Below are 15,000 nucleotides of genomic sequence, written 5' to 3'. Positions count from 1 at the left end.
GATCACACCGACAGCCAATCACAGCACAGCCACACCCATACCGGTGAACGATTACACCGACAGCCAATCACAGCACAGCCACACCCATACCAGTGAACGATCACACCGACAGCCAATCACAGCACAGCCACAACCATACCGGTGAACGATCACACCAACAGCCAATCACAGCACAGCCCATCCATACCGGTGAACGATCACACCGACAGCCAATCACAGCACAGCCACACCCATACCGGTGAACGATCACACCGACAGCCAATCACAGCACAGCCCATCCATACCGGTGAACGATCACACCGACAGCCAATCACAGCACAGCCACACCCATACCGGTGAACGATCACACCGACAGCCAATCACAGCACAGCCACACCCATACCGGTGAACGATCACACCGACAGCCAATCACAGCACGACCACACCCATACCGGTGAACGATCACACCGACAGCCAATCACAGCACAGCCACACCCATACCGGTGAACGATCACACCGACAGCCAATCACAGCACAGCCACACCCATACCGGTGAACGATCACACCGACAGCCAATCACAGCACGACCACACCCATACCGGTGAACGATCACACCGACAGCCAATCACAGCACAGCCACACCCATACCAGTGAACGATCACACCGACAGCCAATCACAGCACGACCACACCCATACCGGTGAACGATCACACCGACAGCCAATCACAGCACAGCCACACCCATACCGGTGAACGATCACACCGACAGCCAATCACAGCACAGCCACACCCATACCGGTGAACGATCACACCGACAGCCAATCACAGCACAGCCACACCCATACCGGTGAACGATCACACCGACAGCCAATCACAGCACGACCACACCCATACCGGTGAACGATCACACCGACAGCCAATCACAGCACAGCCACAACCATACCGGTGAACGATCACACCAACAGCCAATCACAGCACAGCCCATCCATACCGGTGAACGATCACACCGACAGCCAATCACAGCACAGCCACACCCATACCGGTGAACGATCACACCGACAGCCAATCACAGCACAGCCCATCCATACCGGTGAACGATCACACCGACAGCCAATCACAGCACAGCCACACCCATACCGGTGAACGATCACACCGACAGCCAATCACAGCACAGCCACACCCATACCGGTGAACGATCACACCGACAGCCAATCACAGCACGACCACACCCATACCGGTGAACGATCACACCGACAGCCAATCACAGCACAGCCACACCCATACCGGTGAACGATCACACCGACAGCCAATCACAGCACAGCCACACCCATACCGGTGAACGATCACACCGACAGCCAATCACAGCACGACCACACCCATACCGGTGAACGATCACACCGACAGCCAATCACAGCACAGCCACACCCATACCGGTGAACGATCACACCGACAGCCAATCACAGCACGACCACACCCATACCGGTGAACGATCACACCGACAGCCAATCACAGCACAGCCACACCCATACCGGTGAACGATCACACCGACAGCCAATCACAGCACAGCCACACCCATACCGGTGAACGATCACACCGACAGCCAATCACAGCACAGCCACACCCATACCGGTGAACGATCACACCGACAGCCAATCACAGCACAGCCACACCCATACCGGTGAACGATCACACCGACAGCCAATCACAGCACGACCACACCCATACCGGTGAACGATCACACCGACAGCCAATCACAGCACAGCCACACCCATACCGGTGAACGATCACACCGACAGCCAATCACAGCACAGCCACACCCATACCGGTGAACGATCACACCAACAGCCAATCACAGCACAGCCCATCCATACCGGTGAACGATCACACCGACAGCCAATCACAGCACAGCCACACCCATACCGGTGAACGATCACACCGACAGCCAATCACAGCACAGCCCATCCATACCGGTGAACGATCACACCGACAGCCAATCACAGCACAGCCACACCCATACCGGTGAACGATCACACCGACAGCCAATCACAGCACAGCCACACCCATACCAGTGAACGATCACACCGACAGCCAATCACAGCACAGCCACACCCATACCAGTGAACGATCACACCGACAGCCAATCACAGCACAGCCACACCCATACCGGTGAACGATCACACCGACAGCCAATCACAGCACAGCCACACCCATACCGGTGAACGATCACACCGACAGCCAATCACAGCACGACCACACCCATACCGGTGAACGATCACACCGACAGCCAATCACAGCACAGCCACACCCATACCGGTGAACGATCACACCGACAGCCAATCACAGCACAGCCACACCCATACCGGTGAACGATCACACCGACAGCCAATCACAGCACGACCACACCCATACCGGTGAACGATCACACCGACAGCCAATCACAGCACAGCCACACCCATACCAGTGAACGATCACACCGACAGCCAATCACAGCACGACCACACCCATACCGGTGAACGATCACACCGACAGCCAATCACAGCACAGCCACACCCATACCGGTGAACGATCACACCGACAGCCAATCACAGCACAGCCACACCCATACCGGTGAACGATCACACCGACAGCCAATCACAGCACAGCCACACCCATACCGGTGAACGATCACACCGACAGCCAATCACAGCACGACCACACCCATACCGGTGAACGATCACACCGACAGCCAATCACAGCACAGCCACAACCATACCGGTGAACGATCACACCAACAGCCAATCACAGCACAGCCCATCCATACCGGTGAACGATCACACCGACAGCCAATCACAGCACAGCCACACCCATACCGGTGAACGATCACACCGACAGCCAATCACAGCACAGCCCATCCATACCGGTGAACGATCACACCGACAGCCAATCACAGCACAGCCACACCCATACCGGTGAACGATCACACCGACAGCCAATCACAGCACAGCCACACCCATACCGGTGAACGATCACACCGACAGCCAATCACAGCACGACCACACCCATACCGGTGAACGATCACACCGACAGCCAATCACAGCACAGCCACACCCATACCGGTGAACGATCACACCGACAGCCAATCACAGCACAGCCACACCCATACCGGTGAACGATCACACCGACAGCCAATCACAGCACGACCACACCCATACCGGTGAACGATCACACCGACAGCCAATCACAGCACAGCCACACCCATACCGGTGAACGATCACACCGACAGCCAATCACAGCACGACCACACCCATACCGGTGAACGATCACACCGACAGCCAATCACAGCACAGCCACACCCATACCGGTGAACGATCACACCGACAGCCAATCACAGCACAGCCACACCCATACCGGTGAACGATCACACCGACAGCCAATCACAGCACAGCCACACCCATACCGGTGAACGATCACACCGACAGCCAATCACAGCACAGCCACACCCATACCGGTGAACGATCACACCGACAGCCAATCACAGCACGACCACACCCATACCGGTGAACGATCACACCGACAGCCAATCACAGCACAGCCACACCCATACCGGTGAACGATCACACCGACAGCCAATCACAGCACAGCCACACCCATACCGGTGAACGATCACACCAACAGCCAATCACAGCACAGCCCATCCATACCGGTGAACGATCACACCGACAGCCAATCACAGCACAGCCACACCCATACCGGTGAACGATCACACCGACAGCCAATCACAGCACAGCCCATCCATACCGGTGAACGATCACACCGACAGCCAATCACAGCACAGCCACACCCATACCGGTGAACGATCACACCGACAGCCAATCACAGCACAGCCACACCCATACCAGTGAACGATCACACCGACAGCCAATCACAGCACAGCCACACCCATACCGGTGAACGATCACACCGACAGCCAATCACAGCACAGCCACACCCATACCGGTGAACGATCACAACGACAGCCAATCACAGCACAGCCCATCCATACCCGTGAACGATCACACCGACAGCCAATCACAGCACAGCCACACCCATACCAGTGAACGATCACACCGACAGCCAATCACAGCACAGCCACACCCATACCGGCTCAGAGACACCTGGGGCACGTTCAAGTTCAAAACGGTGCGCAACGTTTTGCTACGGTTTCCGGGTTGACCGTCATGTTTCCTGGAAGCGGCGTGCACCGGTGTGCAACGGGGTTAGAGATGCGTTTTCTCTTGTTTGGTGGGTGTGTCAGAACTGCCGTCCAATCAGCAGCAACATGTATATAAAGCACGCGGTATTAAAGTGAACTCGCACAATGGGTTCAAGGAAAGTAATTTACAAATGTCTTCGATGCAGCTCGGTATACACAACAACTGAGGATATTAGAAGACATGTTTGTCGTACGTTTTATTGTAAAAATATAGGTTATCAACATAATGATGTAGTTGTTTATATTTTTAGCTTCATTGCAAGTGTATGACATTTGGTATAGAAATAAACAATGGCAATTAAGTGCTTTTCCTAAAAATGAGAAAGAAAATACAGGGTATTAAAACAGTGTGAACTACAAATAAAGTCAGTATGTGAGGCTAAATAGATGTGTTTTAGTCTGAATTAGGTAAGATGTGTGTTTCCATTTCAGTTTCAGCAATCCCTTCACTCGATTGGGATGTTCTCTTTTGTTCTGGGCGGCAAGTGCAGTAACTGTAACATCGGGCATATTTTGTAGTATTAAACACATATTTATACCGACTTCATCAGGCTCCGAAAATTCTTCACAAAGAACACAAAGAATGGCCTTCTCAGCTGCCATAGTTGCAACTCTTGCGTCATCAGAACAGTGTGTTCAACGCATCACCGTTTCTGTTTAAAAAACGTTGTGCAACATTTTGTCGGGGCTGAACGCAGCCTAGACCAGTGATCAGTGATCGATCACACCGACAGCCAATCACAGCACAGCCACACCCATACCGGTGAACGATCACACCGACAGCCAATCACAGCACAGACTCCGTCCTGCTTTAACCCTCTGGTGCTCTCGCGTGCCGTTCACAAATGGCCGATGCTTTTTGTTTTCTTTTTCTTCAGTGAAAGGAATGTACTAGTGTTTGATAGTGGTTTTTTTATTCAATATTTTGTATTTTTAGGGGATTTTATGGTACTAAATTATATTTACGGTGCATTTATAATCCATTTATTCACTTTGAGCATAGACCTGAAAATTACATCTCCAACTTAAACTGTCATAAATCTTTAAAAGACTGAAGTTTGATCTCTTAAAGACGACACTTGGCAGATTATTGCTGAAGTGAAAAAAGTTTTTAAAAAGTGAACTTAAAAGTTACAGAATTTTACATTGTTATTAAAAATGCACATAAATACTATCTTCAATTTTTATATGAAATCTATATTTTCAAAAACATGTTTTACTCTAAAACTGCATGAAAATCAAAGCCATAAATCTAAACGAGTTGTGTTCCAGATGTGAGTGTGTGTTCGGCTGCAGTTCCAGACGCTTCCACTAGAGGACACGCGCCTCTGACCGCGAGCAGCTCAAGTGTGACGGCCGTTTACAGGACCATTAAACCTGTTCAGATCATGTCCATGATTATTCTGTGTTTACATCACAAGTGCCAAAACCTTTACCAAGTTTAGTACCATTCCGATGAAGTAAAGAAAAAACACTTGACGACAGACGACAACACAAACACTTAATAAACGGACCAATCTCACGTGTGGCAGTTATTGTTAGTTTGTTATAGTTATTGTTACAGTTATTGTTATTATTAGTGTTATTGTTATCATAGTTATACCATGTGCATCTTTGATTCATCAGCAGAAGTTATTAACACACATTTATATTCGACTCACACAATATTTGTGAATTAAATCCTTTTATTGGAAGTTAGCAGCTCAAAACTGGATATGTCATGATTTTCTGACAGTATTTACATTCCCTAGAGCTGTTCTCCCACAGATGAAGTGTGTGTGTGTGTGTGTGTGTGTGTGTGTGTGTTGTGGGATCACTTGTTCATGTCCAGGATGAAGTCTGAGGGGAGTGTGTGTTGTGGGATGCGCTGGAGCTGTTGGTCATGTGAGCGCAGTGTCCAGAGCTTCTCCAGCTCATACGTGTCTCTGGTGTCCGACAGCATGAGGTGAAGCACCATGGATCCTGCGGGACAGAACACGGTCAGTCTCTCACACACACACACACACACACTCTCTCGCAGCCACTACGAACCGAAGTCGATGCACTTCCAGTCGTCGCAGTCTCTGCCCTCCAGCCGAACGTGCCGCTCCTGGTTCTTGCGCAGGAACTTAAACTGCGGATATAAAGAGTGTTTTCAGCCGGATCAAACCCGGACACGCTCCACTGAGCCGGGACACTCCCGTTTCATTCGGGTCTATGGAAGCGTTTCTGCCTTGGAATAAACCACAAAAAGGTAACTGCGACTCTCACAATTTTTCTTGCAATTCCCAGTTTATAACTCGCAATTTTTACTATTTCTCGTAATTCCCAGTTTATAAATCGTAATTCTGACTTTTTTCTTGCAATTCTGACTTTATAACTAGCAATTCCCAGTTTATGAATCAGAATTCTGACTTTTTTTCTCTGAATTCCCAGTTTATGAATCAGAATTCTGACTTTTTCTGGGTTTATTGCTCACAATTACCTTTGTTTTATTCTCAGGTGAAAACAAGCTTCCACAGACCTCAGTCTGCGTCCCGCTAGCTGTACTAGCGCGCGTCTTTACCGCTTTGAGCACAAACTCTGCCATGGCGCTGAGGTGTCGTGGGGAGGATCCGCTCACGATGATCATGTGATCGGTGTACCTGAGCTCAGGTGAGACCCTGATGACACAGATGTCCGAAGCGTTCTCCTGCCTCAGGACCGACACCAGCAGACCCACGTCAAACCCTGAACACACAACACACACACACACACACACACAGAGCTTTACAGGAACACTTCACAAAACACTGGAGGTCAGTGGGGTCCAACAAGCGTCTGGTGACACACACTCCTCAAAATATATTACTTTGTGTTCGACAAAAGAAAGAAACTCATACAAACATGAGGGGGAGAAAATGATGACAGAACTTTAATTTTTGCGTGAACTGTACCTTTAATTGCATGTAATTATGCATAATTTATTATTACTACAGTTACATTACATGTAATGTGTAACAAAAGTAAAATTGTATTTATGTGTGTTGCTGTTGGCGTTAGAGATGACCCAGACCTGATGAGCCTCAGGGGTGTGTGTTGTCGAGCCTCACCTCGTGTTGTGTCGCTGTGAGGAAGCTCCGCGTGTGTTGTGGTGTGTTCTGCTGTTGTTGTGAGTGTGTGTGAGTCTGTTGTGTGACGCGTGACCTTCTGCTGTGAAGACGAGCTCAGACCCGCGACCCTGAGGAGCCCGAGAGGAGCTGAGGACCGCAGGCAGCGCGCTAACATCATCCTGTGCGACACACACTCGGTGTGTGTGTGATTTATGTGGACTTTATATGAGGAAACACGTGATCTGAGGTCTCTCTCTCTCTCTCTCTCTCTCTCTCGGGCTCCTCTGCGGCTGCGCGCGTGTGACGTCACCGGATGTGCGTCACACTACAGAGAAAGGCATCATTTCGACTTTTCACAGACATTCTGTTTTCACTCATAATTTCGATTTTTTTAATCTGTTATAATTTTTAATGACTTTTTAATGTCATCATTTTTTTTAATCTAAAATGATAACCGAGTATGGCATAATTTTGATCTATGTAATTATTAAGATTTCCCGAAGCGTGATATTTTTGTGTATCAGCGGTTCTTAAACTTTCTGACTCTTTTCTATTATACATATTGTACGTGTACTAAGTAGCTTACGTCTAAACTATGTAAGTCGTCTTAAAATAACTTTGAAGTTTGCATTAATAGGCTAGATGTATTTTTATAGGCTACTGCTTTTTTAGTTATTTCTCAACAAGTGGCAACAGTGCATAATAATTGTAAGTTTGTTTTACGTTCGATAAATAATATCTCAAAATATTAAGCTGTTCCTCGAGATATTAAAGAACAATTCAAGACTATGATTTCAAACTAATTCACTTTATTGTCCTTATTTGACTTCCAGAATCACCTGAAAACTCTGATCATCAAGCGCAGGCCTTCAGGCTTTATGCCCAATAATCAGAAATATACAAACTGAAACATATAAATGTTGTCATAAAGGGGAGACCTGGAGTGAGCATTTTATTGCATTTAGTTACAGTAAATGATAGTATATTCCAAAACGGCAAGATTTAATACAAAATAATAATTTTCAGTAGCCTAGTTGCGTCATTGTATACATGACTGTCGGTTATTCAACATCATCAGCTTTAGATGTCTGAATACAGTGCATTATTTTGAGGGAAACTGACTTTTATTGTGGCCATTAAAAAGAGCTCTACTTTCTCTCTGTAAGACTATATAAGTTCTAAATTAATACATTTAAACGAACTGTTGTTGCGGATCTGTCTGATTTGTTCCACACTTACAGTAATGAGTTCAGTGAAAAACATCCCGTCATGTTTGAACTCGACCTCTCAGACACACGTCACTGAACATCTGGATTTGTTTGTCATGATCTTAAAAGCTTATAAAAACATAAATGGTGCAAAACATTAGAGGTAAATCACTCAGGATGAACATTTGTTTGCTGATAAAGCCATTCTAACATCTCAGAAATGGAGACTGATATATATTTATATACAGCATCTCCTTCGTGACGAGCCAGTGCTGTTGAGTTATTAATGCACAGCAGATCCAGCTTTACTGTTCTCAGTGTGGCCATCTGGTGGTCAAAGGTTGAACAGCACTTACAAAACTGCAGAAATCACTTCATTAAACACTTTAAATAATCACTTCAAGTCATTCACACTTAAAGTAAAATATATTAAATATATTAAAAATCTGCACTCTGTGTATTTTAAATAGAGTCAGCTTTATTGTAATAAACAGGACAATAACAGTGACTTACAATCTGGTCTATGATTTTATATGTTCATTGTACAGTAAAAAGAGAAGTGGAAGTGCATCAACACACTGGATCCTGCAGAACCGTGATGAGATCTTCGGGTCGCTGATGATGGCGTCGCTGACCTGGTGAAAGAGAGTGAGTTTATGCCAGCTTTACTATAGTAAACACAGTAACAGTGTTTCTGCTCGTCGAGATCCACAGCACTGCTCATCTAACCCGACAGAAGCGGCGTCGGCCCGGATCCGGCGGAGTCACGTGTGCCGCTACACACATTAAGAGTTTCTGTTTCCTGTGAGAGCGGTGTGTGTTAGCGGCCCCTACGTCAATAACTAATGATCTTTACAACCGAAGTGAATCAGTCAAAACTAACTTTATCTGGACAATAACTTTATTCTAGATCTGCTGTAAAGCCCAAAGAATCAAAGCCTAATCAAATCAACCTAAGAGGCGGAGAGAGCGGAGTCAGTCCTGCGTGACGGCAGTGCTGTGGAGAGAGACGAGTGATGGACAGATGACAGATGATTGACAGATGGAGAGATGGAGAGATGGGATGGAGAGATGGGATGGAGAGATGAGATTGGATGGAGAGATGGGATGGAGAGATGGGATGGAGAGATGGGATGGAGAGATGGGATGGAGAGATGAGAGATGGGATGGAGAGATGGGATGGAGAGATGAGAGATGGGATGGAGAGATGGGATGGAGAGATGAGAGATGGGATGGAGAGATGGGATGGAGAGATGGGATGGAGAGATGGGATGGAGAGATGGGATGGAGAGATGGGATGGAGAGATGGGATGGAGAGATGGGATGGAGAGATGGGATGGAGAGATGGGATGGAGAGATGAGATGGAGAGATGAGAGATGGGATGGAGAGATGGGATGGAGAGATGGGATGGAGAGATGGGATGGAGAGATGGGATGGAGAGATGAGAGATGGAGAGATGAGATGGAGAGATGAGATGGAGAGATGGGATGGAGAGATGGGATGGAGAGATGGGATGGAGAGATGGGATGGGATGGAGAGATGGGATGGAGAGATGGGATGGAGAGATGGGATGGAGAGATGGGATGGAGAGATGGGATGGAGAGATGAGATGGAGAGATGGGATGGAGAGATGGGATGGAGAGATGGGATGGAGAGATGGGATGGAGAGATAAGAGATGGGATGGAGAGATAAGAGATGGGATGGAGAGATGGGATGGAGAGATGGGATGGAGAGATGGGATGGAGAGATGGGATGGAGAGATGGGATGGAGAGATAAGAGATGGGATGGAGAGATGAGATGGAGAGATGGGATGGAGAGATGAGATGGAGAGATGAGATGGAGAGATGAGATGGAGAGATGGGATGGAGAGATGGGATGGAGAGATGAGATGGGATGGAGAGATGGGATGGAGAGATGGGATGGAGAGATGGGATGGAGAGATGGGATGGAGAGATGAGAGATGGGATGGAGAGATGAGATGGAGAGATGGGATGGAGAGATGGGATGGAGAGATGGGATGGAGAGATGGGATGGAGAGATGGGATGGAGAGATGAGATGGAGAGATGAGATGGAGAGATGGGATGGAGAGATGGGATGGAGAGATGGGATGGAGAGATAAGAGATGGGATGGAGAGATGAGATGGAGAGATGGGATGGAGAGATGAGATGGAGAGATGAGATGGAGAGATGGGATGGAGAGATGGGATGGAGAGATGGGATGGGATGGAGAGATGGGATGGAGAGATGGGATGGAGAGATGGGATGGAGAGATGGGATGGAGAGATGGGATGGAGAGATGGGATGGAGAGATGAGAGATGGGATGGAGAGATGAGATGGAGAGATGGAGAGATGGGATGGAGAGATGGGATGGAGAGATGAGATGGAGAGATGAGATGGAGAGATGAGATGGGATGGAGAGATGGGATGGAGAGATGGGATGGAGAGATGGGATGGAGAGATGGGATGGAGAGATGGGATGGAGAGATGAGATGGAGAGATGGGATGGAGAGATGGGATGGAGAGATGGGATGGAGAGATGAGATGGAGAGATGGGATGGAGAGATGGGATGGAGAGATGGGATGGAGAGATGGGATGGGATGGAGAGATGGGATGGAGAGATGGGATGGAGAGATGGGATGGAGAGATGGGATGGAGAGATGGGATGGAGAGATGGGATGGAGAGATGAGATGGGATGGAGAGATGGGATGGAGAGATGGGATGGAGAGATGGGATGGAGAGATGAGATGGAGAGATGGGATGGAGAGATGAGATGGAGAGATGGGATGGAGAGATGGGATGGAGAGATGGGATGGAGAGATGAGATGGAGAGATGAGATGGAGAGATGAGATGGATGGAGAGATGGGATGGAGAGATGGGATGGAGAGATGGGATGGAGAGATGGGATGGAGAGATGGGATGGAGAGATGGGATGGAGAGATGAGATGGGATGGAGAGATGAGATGGGATGGAGAGATGAGATGGGATGGAGAGATGGGATGGAGAGATGGGATGGAGAGATGGGATGGAGAGATGGGATGGAGAGATGGGATGGAGAGATGAGATGGGATGGAGAGATGGGATGGGATGGAGAGATGGGATGGAGAGATGGGATGGAGAGATGGGATGGAGAGATGGGATGGAGAGATGGGATGGAGAGATGGGATGGAGAGATGGGATGGAGAGATGAGAGATGGGATGGAGAGATGGGATGGAGAGATGGGATGGAGAGATGGGATGGAGAGATGGGATGGAGAGATGAGATGGAGAGATGGGATGGAGAGATGGGATGGAGAGATGGGATGGAGAGATGAGATGGAGAGATGAGATGGGATGGAGAGATGGGATGGAGAGATGGGATGGAGAGATGGGATGGAGAGATGGGATGGAGAGATGGGATGGAGAGATGGGATGGAGAGATGAGATGGAGAGATGGGATGGAGAGATGGGATGGAGAGATGGGATGGAGAGATGGGATGGGATGGAGAGATGGGATGGAGAGATGGGATGGAGAGATGGGATGGAGAGATGGGATGGAGAGATGAGATGGAGAGATGAGATGGAGAGATGGGATGGAGAGATGGGATGGAGAGATGAGATGGAGAGATGGGATGGAGAGATGGGATGGAGAGATGGGAGAGATGAGATGGAGAGATGAGATGGAGAGATGAGATGGAGAGATGAGATGGAGAGATGGGATGGAGAGATGGGATGGAGAGATGAGATGGAGAGATGGGATGGAGAGATGGGATGGAGAGATGGGATGGAGAGATGGGATGGAGAGATGGGATGGAGAGATGTGGCCAGCGGTGCAGGAGGAGAACAGATGACGCACAGCAGCGGATCTGAGCGTCTCGAGCTGGCACGTTCATCTAGCGAATCGCTAGCCCTGATCTGGCCACTGACAGGCCCGACAGGCGAGAAGATTCGCACACACACACACACACACACTGAGGTCACTCTCACCTCGATCTGCAGGAGCCTCGCTGTGAGAGAGAGAGAGAAAGACAACAGTTAAAATAAAAACATTATATATATATAGATGTTGAAAACTGCTCATTTATAGTCACACTGGTTTGTTTTAAAGTCCCCCTGTGGTGAAAATCCAGCTTTTAATGTTGTTTATGTGTCTATATGGTGTTTTTAATCTGCTTTAAGACAAACCATGTGTAAATTCATAAGTCGACACCATTGCTGAGTATTTCCTCCTTAAAACTGCAGTGAATCAAAGACAGTCTCAAAAACATGCTTTGAAATGTTTCTGACGTCACAAACTACCTTGTAACCAATCAGATCAACGTGTGATCGTCAACCAGTGGATCTCTGAGCTGAGTGAGTGAGTGGAGGCGGGGCTCATTTGCATATTAATAGAACCGCGCATACTAAATGAGGCAAGAGTGTCGAGTTACATTCAAGATATTTTAAGAAGTTAAGACATGATGTTAAGAAGTTAAGACATTTCAATGAAAAAATAAGTTTAAATGTAATTTTGGAGATCAAAGACGAGTTTTAAGGGATACAATTATTGACTACAGGGGGACTTTAAAACTAACAAAACAAAAACAAAAACCATCAACAGAATAAAATTACCATGGATGTAAAATCTAAGATCGCATAAAACCAGCAGAAACACCAAAATCATTCGAGTAAACATTATTATATTATATTAATAAAACTCTTCCACGTGCGTTAGAGACACTCCCAAAGCTCCCGCTTCTCAAGATAAAGGACAAGAACACACGCAAATGCAATTACAATTAAATTACAAAATACCTGATTTAGATCACAGACACAGTAGAAAACACCGTTCAGAGGTAAAACACACACTTTACACCCTCACAGAGAGACGAGGCCCGGCAGAGCTCTCTCACACACACACACACACACTCTCTCCTGGATCAGCTCTTCCTCTTCCTCTTCCTCTTCCTCTTCTTCTTCTTCTTCTTCTTCAACCTTTATTATGATGTCGAGATGGTGTGTTACCGCCACCGACTGCTGTGGAGTGTGTGGATCAAAATGACATACTCCCTTCCTTTTTCCTTTTTAAGATAATAATAAACTATAACATTCATTTTCCGAATTATTTTGTAAAATATCTCCTAGTATAAATTGCATTTTTATTTTTTGCTAGGATTTTGCATTATAATCCTCCTTCCAGCCTCCTATTCCTGACAGTATAGCATAACATGTTCCAGTTTCTTTTTGTCCATAAAATTCACAACTCCTCGTCTCATGTTTACACATATTATAAAGTGTGCTGTTTAGTCTTGTGTCCAAATCTCATCCGTAATATTATTATCTAATCTTTCCTGTTTTTTCCTGCACTTCTCATCTCTCCCACTTTGAATATTCAAATCACTCCTTTTAATAAAACCAATCCTTAAAACAATCAATCTTTTTTCTCCTTATCCCATTATTTTTACACTTTTATTAATAATACTCTTGCTTTCATTCTTACTTAGTCTATGGTTTCTTTTTCTGCCTTATCTGACATTTCATTTCCTTGCACTGCCCCCTGCTGGATGACGCTCAGTGGCACACAGACACACTCACTCACTCACTCACTCACTCACTCACACACACACACACACACACACACACACACACACACACACACACACACTCACTCACTCACACACACACACACACACACACACACACACACACACACACTCACTCACTCACTCACTCACTCACAAACACACACACACACACACACACTCACTCACTCACTCACTCACACACAGACAGACACACACACTCACTCACTCACTCACTCACTCACTCACTCGCACGCACACACACTCACTCACTCACTCATTCACACACACACACACACACACACACACACACACACACACACACACACTCACTCACTCACTCACTCACTCACTCACACACACACACACACACACACACACACACTCACTCACTCACTCACTCACTCACACACACACACTCACTCACTCACACACACACACACACACACACACACACACACACACTCACTCACACTCACACACACACACACACACACACTCACTCACACATACACTCACTCACTCACTCACTCACTCACTCACTCACTCTCACACACTCACTCACTCACTCACAAACACACTCACTCACTCACTCACAAACACACACACACACACACACACACACACACTCACTCAGTCACTCACACACTCACTAACTCACTCACTCACTCACTCACTCACACACTCACTCACTCACTCACTCTCACACACACACACTCACTCACTCACTCACTCACAAACACACTCACTCACTCACTCACAAACACACACACACACACACACACACAGGTTCCTAACCGACGACGAGGACTTGACAGAGCAGCCATCAAGTGTTAGACAGTATTCTAGATTATTACGTGAGGAGGTTTTTGTCCAATAATTAGAATCTCTGCTTTTTCAGAGTTTAGTAGTAGGAAATTACTAGTCATCCAGTTTTTATATCAGCTGTGCATCCGTTAATTTTGTG

The 15,000-nt window shown here is 47.2% G+C and overlaps 1 protein-coding gene and 1 long non-coding RNA gene across 2 annotated transcripts; both read right to left on the bottom strand.

Annotated features, from left to right (window-relative positions):
- Window positions 1-5,876: 5,876 nt before the first annotated feature.
- On the bottom strand, window positions 5,877-7,557 carry malsu1 (mitochondrial assembly of ribosomal large subunit 1). The gene is made up of 4 exons (XM_084089614.1): window positions 7,281-7,557; window positions 6,755-6,918; window positions 6,241-6,322; window positions 5,877-6,171 (listed from the first exon to the last, which is right to left on the bottom strand). The coding sequence occupies exons 1-4, from the start codon at window positions 7,456-7,458 to the stop codon at window positions 6,023-6,025; spliced, it is 573 nt and encodes a 190-aa protein (XP_083945740.1). The 5' UTR covers window positions 7,459-7,557; the 3' UTR covers window positions 5,877-6,022.
- A 1,387-nt stretch (window positions 7,558-8,944) lies between these two features.
- Window positions 8,945-13,428, bottom strand: LOC311067625. Its single transcript, XR_014603251.1, has 3 exons — window positions 13,267-13,428; window positions 12,460-12,479; window positions 8,945-9,123 (listed from the first exon to the last, which is right to left on the bottom strand). It is a non-coding gene; the product is annotated as an uncharacterized lncRNA (long non-coding RNA).
- Window positions 13,429-15,000: the final 1,572 nt, after the last annotated feature.

Source organism: Abramis brama (assembly GCF_963993115.1).
Source record: "Abramis brama genome assembly, chromosome: 17".
Taxonomy (NCBI): domain Eukaryota; kingdom Metazoa; phylum Chordata; class Actinopteri; order Cypriniformes; family Leuciscidae; genus Abramis; species Abramis brama.
This window is presented reverse-complemented; position numbering and strand designations above follow the sequence as displayed.

Coding starts and splice junctions, on each gene's coding strand:
- malsu1 (XM_084089614.1), bottom strand. CDS start 7,458: ATGATGTTAGCGCGCTGCCTGCGGTCCTCAGCTCCTCTCGGGCTCCTC. Junction 6,323..6,754: donor CAGAGTTTGTGCTCAAAGCG/GTAAAGACGCGC, acceptor TTATATCCGCAG/TTTAAGTTCCTGCGCAAGAA. Junction 6,172..6,240: donor CTGGAAGTGCATCGACTTCG/GTTCGTAGTGGC, acceptor TCTGTCCCGCAG/GATCCATGGTGCTTCACCTC.